Here is a 12863-nt window from a genome sequence, read left to right on the forward strand (position 1 = left end):
TTGGTTTTGCCTGTTTTGGCCCATTTAAGTGCACTGAAGTATGTCTTTGGACATCCTCTCAACAAACGGACCTTGGTTCTAGCTTTCTCTCTCTCTCTCTCTCTCTCTCTCTCTCTTTCTCTCTCTCTCTCCCTCCCCCCATTCGACCTCCGCTCCTTGCCCATTTTTCTTTTCCCTGCTATTCATCCCTGCTATTCATCTCTCCTAGCTAGCCTGTATTGTACTTTACGGTGTGGGATTCCCGTTTATCATACAGAGCTGTGCAGTCTGTTTGATGGCTGTGACTTGACTTACACCCCACCTCACCCTACACACACACACACACACACACCGTCTTGTTTGCTGTGCTCTTATAGGACAGCGCGGAGCTGGAGCCCATAAAACGATGGCTGCATTAAGTTAACGTCAGTGCCGCAGAGCCACTGCCATTCTCCCGAGCTCAGCAAAATTTGCGAATGAATTAAACGGAGAATGCCTCTAAAGCTGACGGAGGGTCCTCGGAAATTCTGCAAGGACTCGCCGCTGTATAATCAGAGCTGAGGTGCTGTGTGTGTGTGTGTGTGTGTGTGTCTCTTGTGTGTGCATGTGTGTGAGTGTGCACACACACACCCTAAAGCAATTCAAACTTTTACTTTGAAACCTAGAAAGCAGCATTAGATTTGTGTAGTCAGCAGCTGTTTACATATGGTTCATTTTACCTCACGAGAGTTATGTCTGATGCACACACACTAGGGGCGTAAGTACTTTCCCAAAGTAATATGGTTGGGAATATAAAAATAACACACCTAAGCTCATGGATAAATAATGAAAAATGACGCAGTTAGTGTAATCCTGCAATTTAATTTGTAATGAAAAATAAATAAATAAGGGTGATTATTTCATGCATAAAGTGGTGCAAAAGTTTCTTCTTGGTTGTGCATGTTTGCACTGGTCTTGAATAGAAATGACATATGCAGTCAGGGGTATTTGACTTCGAGTAGGGTGCGTAGGACTGGTCGATAAGTCTGCTTCAGATGGTTTCCTAGCCACACAGGGAGAGAGAAATCGAAGAGAGAAATGGGACTGTCTCAGGCTTCTGAATAATGCCCTCTGCAATTGCTACATCCACGGCACGACGAGGGGAAAAAAAATTAGATTTCAAATTAGATCGGAGATCAGAAATTGATTAGTGGTGCGACGGGAAGGGTAGCTGGGTGGGGGGGGGAGGGGGCAAAAATGGAGAGAGCACGAGACAGAGAGGAGACGGAGAGGAGTGGAGGAGAGAAAGAGGGAGAGAGGGAAAGAGAGAAAGAGAGAGACTACAAGTGTGCCTCTGCTGCATCAGGGGAGCCAATCAGCACGCTGTAGACGTAGATGTAGATGCCATCAGGCCCTCACAACAGCAGCATACTGAGACTGCTCTCTCAGCCTCAGGTGTGTGCGGTGTGTGTGTCTCCCACGTGTCAAGGAAGTTTGAAACCTTGTTGCTGGAGTATATTCTCATCACACAGCAATAGAGGGAGTGAATAGCCTGTGTTTCCTTTTTTCCATGTCGTGTGCGTTTGTCCCTTCATTGTCTCACAGTAGTGCCAGGGAAAGAGTAAGTTCCATTCAAAAGTGGAGGGAATGGCTTTGAGATATCAAAGCAGCTCTGCTCTTAATGTTCCTTCTTTTGCAAAACGCAACCAGACCGAGGGGACGATTGGAAAAAAAAAAAAAAAAACGTTTGGGCCTGACTCTGGCAGCCGTGGAAGGGAGTGCATTACTTACAGGAGCTTGTTACGAGCTGCACAGATGCTATCGGCTCGAAATTGGGTTTTGGATTGAGTCCTCGGCTTGCTCTGGTACCGGTCGAGGCACTGAGACCAATTTTCTGTGGGCGCACGAGATTGCCTCACTTTGGACTTGGTGTAATCAGTGGCAGAGAGACTGGCATGTGAGGCTGGTGGATGCGGCACTGGGCCAACACTGGAGAGCCGCATGCAAAACAAATCTATAGAGAAGAGGGAGAGGGAGGGCAGATGAAGTGGTTGTTGTAATGTTTCCTATGTCGAAACTCTTGGAGAATGCTCAATTTAAAAAAGAATAAAAATGAAATGATGTGTGATTCATCCCGAAATTCTATTTGGCAGCGTAAAAAAAACAGTCGGCTCATAATTGTTTCAATGTTTTGGCGTGGGCCGTCAATCGTTGCTGCGCCACATCATTTCTCGGTTTCCTGTTTTCCCGCAGCCTCCATGGCTGGAGTAATCGCACCTCTCCCCTCTGTGAACAACAGGGGGAGCCACGGGGAGGGGTGGGGGGGACAAGGGAGGATCGGTGTAATGCCAAACGTTGTCTCACCGAATCAGTGGTGGCAGCAGACAGAATGAAGAAAGACAGGCCTCGCCGCCGCGCCATTTCGCTCCGAGCGTTCACCGAATCCTCCACTGCAGCCCTTTCCCCACCCCTTTCCCCTCCTCCAGCGCCCATAATCACCCGTCTTAATCAGAACTTGGCTGCCGGCACCTGGAGTATTTAATGTCACAGTGATTAAATGAAAGAAAATACTCAAGTGAAGAAATACACAGTCGCATGAAAATCTCACTCGTTTTTCACTCTTCTCCTCCCTCTCTCTCTCTCTCTCTTTTTTTGAGAAGCTAAATGCACTCGTTACAGGCGGGGAAATTGCCATATATTTTCAGCAGTCTTGGCCCGAGTTGTGAGACTGTGCCTGTGTGAGCGAGAGAGAAAGCGTGGGCTGTAAAACGTAACGAGATGGCGTGGCCATCGCGCTGCAGGGCGAGCGGCCGTCCCTGCGGGCAGAGGGGAGCGAGCGGCCAAGCCTGGAGTCTCACTCCTTCGCTCCGCCTGCCTGCCCACTGCCTGGCTCCTGACGCGTCCTCGTGTTGTTATTTAGCTCTTAGTCACTCTAATTGCTGACTGCGTACGCAGGAATGTCTTTCTCGTTAGGTCACTTCCACAGCCGAGAAAACTTTCTGATTTTCCCTCCTACTCATCACTCCCGCCCTTCTTTCCCTCTCTTTTTCCCTGTCCTTCCTTCACTCTCACTCTCTTTTTCCCTCCCCCTCCTGCTCTTTATGTCTGTGCCCCAGAGATCTGTGCCAACCTTTTTACTGGCGTTCCTAAGCCTCTCTCCCTTTTCGTCTTTTGGCTGGACGGGGTGACTTGGCACCAGGGCATGCTGGCGCTCTTCAACGGGGTTTGTTGTACTTTGTGTGTTCTTGAGGGAGAGTGAGGCAGGGAGAGAGCAGGCGAGAGAGAGAGAGAGAGAGAGCAAGAGAAAGTGAGAGTGAGAGAAAGAGAGAGGGAGACAGAGAGAGAGAGAGGGACGGGAGAAAGAGCAATCTAAAATGGCTGCCAACGGCAAACTCCTCTGCACATGAAATGTCTGCCAAAAAAAAAAACTGCTGTGCTGTTGAACGATCCCTGGCCAGAAAAATAACTTGCACAAAGAAAAATAGCAACAACAACATCTTCAAACGCTTGAAGACGTATGAAGTCATTACTTTTTGTCCGCAGAAGACCTTAGAAGCACACGAATGAATCAGGAAGGGATCAAAGTGCTTCTCAGACTCAAGATCAGGTCACACAGCCAGCTCTGAAAAAGGAAATATCTTTCAAGGCATCTGGCCAGAAATAAGTCAATAAGTTTATCCCTCACTTTCCACAGAACTAGAAAGGGACCGCTTGTCTCTCTACAGCCACACCGCTCAAGCTGTTATTATTCCACTCTTGACAATAATCATTCAGTTGAAAATTGTGGTTAAGACTTTGTTTATTTATTATTGTCTACATTATTTATATGTCACATATCATTAGATCCTTTTCATACTCCTGCCAGTTTTCAGATATCATATTTCAGCGTTCAAGTGAAACCGCTTTTATGGGTAGATTAGAGCGACTGATTTATTAGTATTTTGTTTTGTGTTTTTGCCATTACAAGGTTGATGGTGAATTGAAATATATACACGCCAAAAGCACTGTACTCTCTCTCTGTCTCAACAAACACACACACACACAAACACACACACACACAAACACACACACATACACACACACACACACACACACACACACACACATACACACAGACAGACAAACTTCTCTTCTCCATTTGTGCTTGTCTGCTTCTCTTTCTCTTTCTTTCTCTCCAGCCTGCTTTGCCAAGGGGTTTAGTATAAGAGCTGCTTGCCTAGAAACCACTGCAGCTTTTGGCAGGAGTGCGCTGGATATTGAAGATAACGCAGGAGGAGGAGGCCAAGCGCCCCTCTTGGCCCGGCTGGAGTCGTCATGACAGTGATGGACGTGTTTGTTTATCTTTTTTTTTGTTTTGCTTTTTCGTGCTTTTCTCGCACTAAATTAGCCAAAGCTTCCAGAAGTGCAGTGTCTGAGGTCAAGAGCCATCTCAGTTCGCTTCAGATACTCCTCAATAGCCTGCCAATCTCTTTGCGTCCCGAGGACACTGGTGTTATTGTCCCAGTTCTCCACGCTGGTTTCAGAAGTTATAAGGAATCTTTTTTTTTGTCTTTTTTTTTGTTCAATAGCTTAAAGTGACACATGAAATAAATTATACAAAAATAGAAAATAGCATATACAGTACGGTAGTTTTCCAACTGGATCTGTTTCTGAAAAGTTGCTGCTTGACTTTGAATATTGGACTAAAAGGGTAAAGTCAGTCAACATGCACACGCACACACTTTTTTTGCACTTTGTTCATACATAAACACACAAACGCACACACCATTAACACTTTGTCCATGATCTTGAGGACCTGCTCAGTCCTGACCTTAAACTCAGACCCGAGACTATAATGTGAGACCCAGTACTATACGCTAGTGTGTGACGCAGCCAGGGCGATAGTCTGTGAGGCTCATGACGAAGTTTACCATCGGCAGCCAATGGGCCAACTCCGGCGCTGCACAGCCGGATCCATGCTCCTTTGAAGTGCCGGTGGAGTACCGCTAATCTGATAGCAATGAGAGAGCGAGTGAGTGAGAGTAGTATTTATTTATCTTGCTTAGGTTTTTACTGTTGGGCCGCTTTGAACTCCAGCCAGAATCCCTTGTGGTGAGCCTACCACTCTCAGGTTCCACATTACTAAATCACTGCATCGGCCTGGCCTACAGAGGCTTATTTACGTATGGCATCTGCACGTGCTGGTGGTGAGAGATGGGAGCGCACACAAATGTACGTTTGGGTTTTATGGTTGGATTATGTTGCATTGTCACCGTGGTGCTGCTTTGCTGTACTCAGAAACTTTCGCAAGACGGCTGTCGCTGCTGTGGTCTGCCAAGGCGGCGATTTTGATTGAAGCATTGGGTAATCTTTGCAAACGAGGTGGTGATAAACTTTATTAATGTTTGTCAACTCTGAGGGCATGTTACCCCACTTCTGTTTTCATTAGTTTGATCATCAGGAATACTCAATGTTTATACCTCTCATTTAAACCTTCGCCACCAGACTCATTAACCAGGGGAAGACAACGCATGTTTAATCACATTTGCCCGTCAGCGGACCCACTGACCACAGTCAGAGAAGGTCATTACTCTCTGTCTGTATGAATGGCTTTCAGACCATATCCGACTCTTGGACTGATCTGGCTTCAATTTGGCTCAGCTCTACTCCTGATTTGGCCCTGATGTGGTCTCAATCTGGCCCTTATCTGGCTCTGATCTGGCCCTGTTCTAGTCCACATGTGGCTCTGATCTGCGCCACATCTGCTCCAGGATCTGCTGCATTATTACTTGTTTCAGGCACAGCGTGATACAGTGATACAGTGCGAGTGTGTGAGCTCCATAGGGGCCTCCTCTTTCAGTCGGCCCTTGCTCTGTCCAGCTGCCCGTCCTGCGTAGTGTCCAGAGTGTCTGAGAGTGTCCACGGTGAGCGCAGACTGACCTGACGCATGTTCCTGTCCTTTTGCACCCCTCTAGAGTCAGAGCAGAGCAGTAGCCCCCGCACCGGCATCGGATCTGACCAGGAGGATAGCAGAGCCCCCACCATGGGTAAGACCACTGACCACTGAACCTGCAAGCGCTCATGTTATCTCACCACCCTGCAAGCGCTCATGTTATCTCACCACCCTAAAACATATGGGGTTGCTTATGTTTGGGCTTCTTAATGTCTCTATGCATAGACAACTTACAACCAACAACCAAACAAAAGAACATAAACAAAGGGTTTAAGTAAACAATGTCGGTGTTACTATGACATTGGCGTTGGTGTTGTCCTTTTTTGACAGTATGGTTGTCCTTCTTTTGACAGTATGGAAGCCACATACTGTATCTTCTGCAGTGTCCCACAAAAGTCCTTCTTTAACAGTGCTCTTCAAAAAGCCTTGACCTTAGTGTTTAAAGAAACACCTTTTGTGCTTAGATGTTATGAAACAGCTCTTTTTAAACATTTAGGACGATGCCAGTCATACAGCAACCCACTGCACAGCTTTTGCATACCATACATATGGGACCAGGACAGACTGAAGAAACCAGGGCCAAAAAATGTCCTCAGGATTACCACAGACATGTAGAAACACTGGGACTTCTCAGTGTCCTCACTTAGCATTCAACCATTTCCCTCTGTGCCCCAAACAGTCCACATTTCTCTACACCCACACACTTCCTGCCAATATCTGTCAAAACCTGCGGAAGAATTATGCTAACATGCTTAGCAGTGCGTTATGCTAATAGACAAACAGCTGAATGCCTTACCAGGTGTTTGGAGTTTATTCCCACCAGTAGAATGTAATATATTAAACAGTGGCCAACGTTAAGTGAGCTCCCCAATGCAGTGTACTGATGAGTCCACTGACTGGTCTGAGCTCTATTTGAGTCATGTACGGGATACTCTTTGTCCTGTCACGTCTCTTCTCTTTGTACCTGGCTGTTATCCCAGGCTCATAGTGACTCTGTATATCGCTCATGTGATCACTGTTTGCAGCAGATGACAAGAGCTGACATAAAGGCAAGGTACATATTCATTAAGGAGAGCAGAAAAGGGAAGAGAAAAGCCTGGGCTGGCCTACCTCACTCATGAGACCTTCAGCGCCCCCTATAGATCATAATGTTGTTTATCATTATTGCCTGTATAACCTTAGGTTGTTGGTGTGGTGTGTGTGTGTGTGTGTGTGTGTGTGTGTGTGTGTGTGTGTGTGTGCATGTGTGTGTATTTTGTCAACCCACATTTAGTTGGCTTTAGCATGATTTTCTCCATGATTTTACTATGATTTCACTGTTTTCAGGAGTTATTTACATCCTTGTCTCTCTCTCTCTCTCTGTTTCTCTCCCTCTCTCTCTCTCTCTCTCTCTCTCTCTCTCTCTCTCTCTCTCTCTCCCACCCACACCTACCTCATCTTTTTCTCAGATGCTCCTGAGTTTCAGGACAGCTTTGTGACGTCTGGGGTTTTCAATGTAACAGAACTGGTACAGGTGTCAAGAAGTAAGATACATTTTCTCTTGTTTTATGCCTCAGTACATCTACAGACACAATACATAGATGCAACACGGTACAAAACATAGATGATTCACTCTGATGAAACAAATGAGAAAATATTAGTTACATATAGTCTGATATGTATAAATAAGAAAAAAAGAATTGTATACAGTAAGCAGCAGAATATTCCGTATGTATATGTATGTAGAGTATAACAAATATTTGTATGTTTATGTATTATGTGTCTGTGTGTGTGTGTGTGTGTGTGCACATGCGTGTGTGTTTGTGTGTGGATTGTAATTCTCTTGTAAATTCCTAGTGACATCATGTCTGCACTCACAGTGCAAGTTAGAAACCCTCCTCTGTAGTTCTATGAATTACACAGTGGCAGCCCCAGTCCCAGCAGCAGAGTGTCTGACTCTTTTAGTTTTTAGCCTGAAGCAGGTAGCGAGTGAGAACTCATGAAACCAAGGACAGAGAGTGAGGTGGCGGAGGGGACGGGCACTAAGGGCCTTACTGAAAATCCAGACCTGGGGATTATAATGTGCGGCCGCGCAATCCACTTAGCACGCTAATCGCTGGCCGGGCACAGCGGGCAGACCTCTGCTCACTCTCAAACCTGTGCTGATGTTTTGACTTCGGAGTACAAACACGGCCTTGCGAGCGGACCGGCCGCCACATGTTGTTTACTGGTCTCACGGCGCATGGTGGCTAGCTTTGCGTGTGTCCTGCTCACTCTCTCTCTCTCTCTCTCTCTCTCTCTCTAAACGGTTTGGTTTATGGTCGGCCCATGTGCTGCTGTGGCTCTGGTACACAGGAGGATTTCTGGGAACTGTAAGGGGCTTTGCAGCGTTTCACAATACAGCTCAGGGCAAACCTAAAACCTCCCTGTGCCCAGCTTTGCTGCCAGACAGGCTCACTCACCTGTAACGACACTGTTTACACAGAGAATGTGAGCACAGCTGTGTGTGCAGTGTGATTGTATGTGTGTGTGTGTGTGTGTGTGTGTGTGTGTGTGTGCATGTTTGTGTGGCCTTTGGTGGACCCACATCACAGCACCTACATTAGCATCAGCTTTGAATAAAGGTTAATTTAGGCTACACACACAGAAACACATACCACACACACACAAACTCATCCACTCATAGCCAGGTCTGTCTGTGTGAGCCTCCAAATAAATCACTGCAGCCAATGGGGATGAACTCTCCCCTTAATCACAACCTAAGACACCTAAGTCTACATGCATTGACTCCTATGTTCATGAATTTACCCATAGTTCCAACTGTTCCACTTCCGACAATGTTAATCGAAGCTGACAGAGTGGCGAGGCTTTGCCAATAGGCTAAATCTGTCACCTGTTATCGATCACAGTTAGCGAAAGGAATCATTGACTCCATCAGGACACACTTCATCCAACACGCATAGGTAAATATTTCAGTAGAATGACTGATTTGCGGATTATTGTGTGTGTGTATGTATTTTCGGGAGAGTTCATAATCCGCCTGTTACTCTGTCTCTGTGCGGGGGCCTGTCAGTGCCTGATTGATAAATGGCCAGCCGAATGAGATGTTATAAGCATATATTAGCCAGCTGTCAGCCGGCATCCCACTGGACCGGGACGCAGCTCCTTATGAGGTCACGTTTCCGCTCTCCGATATCCACCACCGCAGTGCAGCAGGAGAGCGTTACCACCTGCGGCGCCGCTTCAGCTTGACTTGTCCGACATATATGCGTGCACGTATACCTCTTCTCACTTTTCCCTCCAGTGTTACCTGTCATCTACCTCCCACCTCCCTCTGTCTTATTACCCAGAAAGGACTCGAGCATGATGGTATGGGTCCCCCTGCTGAGCAGGGTTCTGCTCACTTTTGTCCTCTTTTTGTCCTCGCATTGTGAAGTGGTTCACTTGCCGCTGGCACCTCTATACCTGCTCAAGGTGGTTTGGGCCCTTGTCCCCTGTGAAGCACCTTAAGGCAATGTCTTGTTAGAGAAAATGTAACAAAAACGTTATTAAAAAAGTACAATTAAATACATCAATTAAATTAAATTGAACTGAATTGGCTGGTCACATATCTAGAGGTGCACCAGAGGCCCAGTAGTATCACGCTCACCTCTGGTGTCTCCCTGAGCGGCCACCCAGGGGGCTTCAGACACTGCGGCTTGCATAATAAGTTTATTTAACTAACACATTACTGTTAAATGCTTCCGTTTTGTTTGTTTAGGTGTTCGTTCAGAGATGCATTTCCTGTGAGACGCGTGGTTGCCTAGCACTCAGCAACGAGCTATCCGACGACCTACTTTCCGCTTTTTAATTAAAAACAAACCAGGAAAAAATATTGTAATTACAGGATATTTACCAAGCGACATCCTGGCTAAACAGGGCTCGGTTCAGGCCTTGCTCGCTGATAGGTGTTAGCTCTCGTCTCTTCCCCTCCTCCTAAATAGGAAGAAGTGTTTTTTTTTTTTTTTCTTAAATTGTTTCGCTGCATGAATTCTCTCATTGTCTGCCTCGGCATTGTGTGCGTGGTGAAACCAGGAGAGATTGATCGCTTCAGGACGTGCGCTGACGACACTGCCATTAATAGGCATACCTGCTGTAACAAATGGGCCATTGTTCTCATTGTCTCTCTCTCTCTTTCTCTCTCTCTCCCTCTCTCGCTCTCTCTCTATCTATCTTTCTCTATGGTACACTCTCTCTTACTCTCTCTTTCACTTTGTTCTCTCTCACTCTGATGTTCTTTCTCTCTTCACTCACTCTTTCACTGTGCTCTTTCTCTCTCTCTCTCCTCCCACTCTCCCTGACTAAACTCACTGCCTTGAGCAGTACCTCTCTTTACCTCTATCTGTGAAAGCCTCAAAAGCAGCTGGCTCTGCAAGAGATCTAGTGGATCTCATCTAGTACAGGTATAACAGATTTACGTTAGATCATGGCCATCTTTGGAAGGAGACAGCAGATCTCTTAGCCGCCATCACGCAAAAAGCATTTACTCTCTCTAGTCCACCCCCCCCCTCTCCATCTCTCCCTCTCTGTCTCTTTTTCTCCCTCTCTCTCTCTCTCTCTCTCTCTCTCTCTCTCTCTCTCTTATTGCACAGTACCATGTATCATTGGCTGTTGTTCATCTCTCAACAGTTTTCTGCCCAGTGTTAATACAGAAGGGCAGGTGGGGTGGAGCGGTTTAGACTGGGGTGTAGCGGGTGCATTAGCCGTAACACGAGATGGATAAACCGGAGTGGACTCGTGATTGGGAATGAAACGGATCTCCCACCACTGTTGCATTGCTGCACTGCCTGTAATGTTCCGTGGTGGTGGTGTTGTTGTTTCCAAAGGGCTTGGCAGAAATGTTTTGTTGTTTTTCTGTGGAGTTGAGTTTCCCGTTTGTGTAGGGTAGCACTGCGACTTGCAGTCATCACAAACAGACAGACAGACAGACAGACAGACAGACAGACGGAAAGGACAGACAAACAGACAGCGACACAAACAAGCAGCGAGGCTGTAATTTGAACTTAGGTCCCGGCTGCATATTTGGCGTTCCAGATGAGGCTGAGGAGCCTGCGAGTTCAGAGATGCACTCGCCTTTCTGCACTTTATCCTGGATGACCTGTTTATGGGGCTACACTAACACATACAACCAGGACACTGGCACACACTGTGTGTGTGTGTGTGTGTGTGTGTGTGTGTGTGTGTGTGTGTTTATGGGTGTTTGAAAATATAGGTGTGTGTGTGTTTTGAGTATGTGTACGATGTGGGTGTAAATATATGTGAGTTTGTGTCAGGTATTGATGGAGTGTTGCTCTCTTGTTTCTGTGTTCCTGTGTGAACAGCTCCGGTGGTGACAGGTGGGGGTCCTAACTTCTCCCTGGGGGAGCTGCAAGGGCACCTGGCTTACGACCTCAACCCAACAGGGGTGGGCATGCGGAGAACTCTGCCCAGCACCTCCTCCAGTGGGTAAGGCAGCCGACACACACACACACACACACACACACACACACACACACACACACACACACAGAAAACCTCGACCTATCAGGAGTAGGTGTGGCCTTAAGGAAAACCATTCCCTGCACGTCCTCATAAGGAAGGTAACCCACATTATGTACACACACATACACACAAGTACACATACACACCTGTACCAACACTTAAAACATCACTAAACTTGCACACACACACACATTTTTTCACACATACAGTCCTCCAGCCCATCTATCAGATGCCACGAATGCCTCCACTCCCGTCACAGTCTGTGCACTGCGGCAGACTCTTGATTGATGACCGTGTCGCCACGGCGACAGTGTCCGCACCAGGGCCCCTGAGTTGCCTGGAGCCCCCACAGCAGCCTGTGCTGCACATGCTACTCACAGATGCCACATTAACAAACAATAGCCTGGCCATACGCCCGCCCCGCCTCGCCCCGCCTCGCCTGGCCAGGCTCCCGGCCCCCGCCAGATGAACCGCGTCCCACCGGGAGGGAAAGGACTCGATCGAGGCCAGGTCCTCGACTGCTGCGCCACTGGAACAGACGTGCGGCCTTTGCAGTGGCACTGCAGATCTAGCAGGCAGCAGGGGAGGGGAAAGATGGGTGCAGGGTTAGAAGGTGGACGTGTGGGTTGGGGGTTTGGAGTGTGCACTGGCGAGAGAGAACAATGTCTGCTCCTCAGGTGACTGCGGGTGACGTGATTTATCTGAGTGCGCTCTCATGCGCCAGAGCCAGGAAAGCGTTCCAATCCCCGGCTGTGATTTATTAGCTTATTTTTCACTGTAAACGCCGCAGCGCAGCGCAGCGCAACGGAGCTCGAACAAAGCGCGCCTGTTAGCCATCGCAGACTGTCTTTAGCCCAGAGTTCAGTGAGACTCTCTTCCAGTGGCTGTCTCCAGCTAGGTGCTAGTTCACACACAGCCAAGAAGAACACTGCGCTGTAACTAAGGACCGATAGGGAGGAAGGGTGTGTGTGTGAGAGTGTGTGTGTGCGTGAGTGTGCGTGTGTGTGTGTGTGTGCGTGAGTGTGTGTGTGTGTGTGTGTGTGCGTGAGTGTGTGTGTGTGTGAGTACAGTATGTGTGTGTGTGTGTGTGTGTGTGTGTGTGTGAGTACAGTATGTGTGTGATGTGTGTGTGAGGTGAAAGGGTTTATGACCAGCTCCCACTCCTCTCGTTTTATGTCTTATTCTCTCCATCTGTTGCTCTCTCTCACACACTCTCCCCGGCTGTGTGTCTGTCTTCGCTGTGCTCTGCAGGAGTAAGAGGCATAAGTCGGGCTCCATGGAGGACGACATTGACACCAGCCCTGGAGGGGAGTACTACACTTCACCCAACTCCCCCGCCAGCAGCTCCCGCAACTGGCAGGACGAGATGGAGGGAGGTGAGTGTACCTCAACTACACACACACACACACATGCAGACAGACATGCACACACACACACACATGTAGACATGTATACATACACACACACACACACA

General features: G+C 47.6%; 1 protein-coding gene across 5 annotated transcripts in view; it reads left to right on the forward strand.

The window, feature by feature from the left end:
- The window catches only part of nfic (nuclear factor I/C), a 107665-nt gene that overhangs the window by 62930 nt on the left and 31872 nt on the right, over nucleotides 1-12863 (forward strand). For 4 of the 5 annotated variants that reach the window (XM_076278535.1, XM_076278534.1, XM_076278537.1 and 1 more), the window contains exons 3-6: nucleotides 5913-5984; nucleotides 7339-7413; nucleotides 11230-11353; nucleotides 12641-12765. In XM_076278535.1, coding sequence (XP_076134650.1) covers nucleotides 5913-5984; nucleotides 7339-7413; nucleotides 11230-11353; nucleotides 12641-12765 — 396 coding nt within the window. The remainder of the gene's footprint in view (nucleotides 1-5912; nucleotides 5985-7338; nucleotides 7414-11229; nucleotides 11354-12640; nucleotides 12766-12863) is intronic. The other variant, XM_076278536.1, reaches the window with a different exon arrangement.

Source organism: Alosa pseudoharengus, unplaced genomic scaffold, assembly GCF_046254945.1.
Source record: "Alosa pseudoharengus isolate Yale_2024_CS ecotype anadromous, Long Island Sound unplaced genomic scaffold, YU_APseudo_1.1 YU_APseudo_1.1_scf_11, whole genome shotgun sequence".
NCBI classification, from domain to species: domain Eukaryota; kingdom Metazoa; phylum Chordata; class Actinopteri; order Clupeiformes; family Clupeidae; genus Alosa; species Alosa pseudoharengus.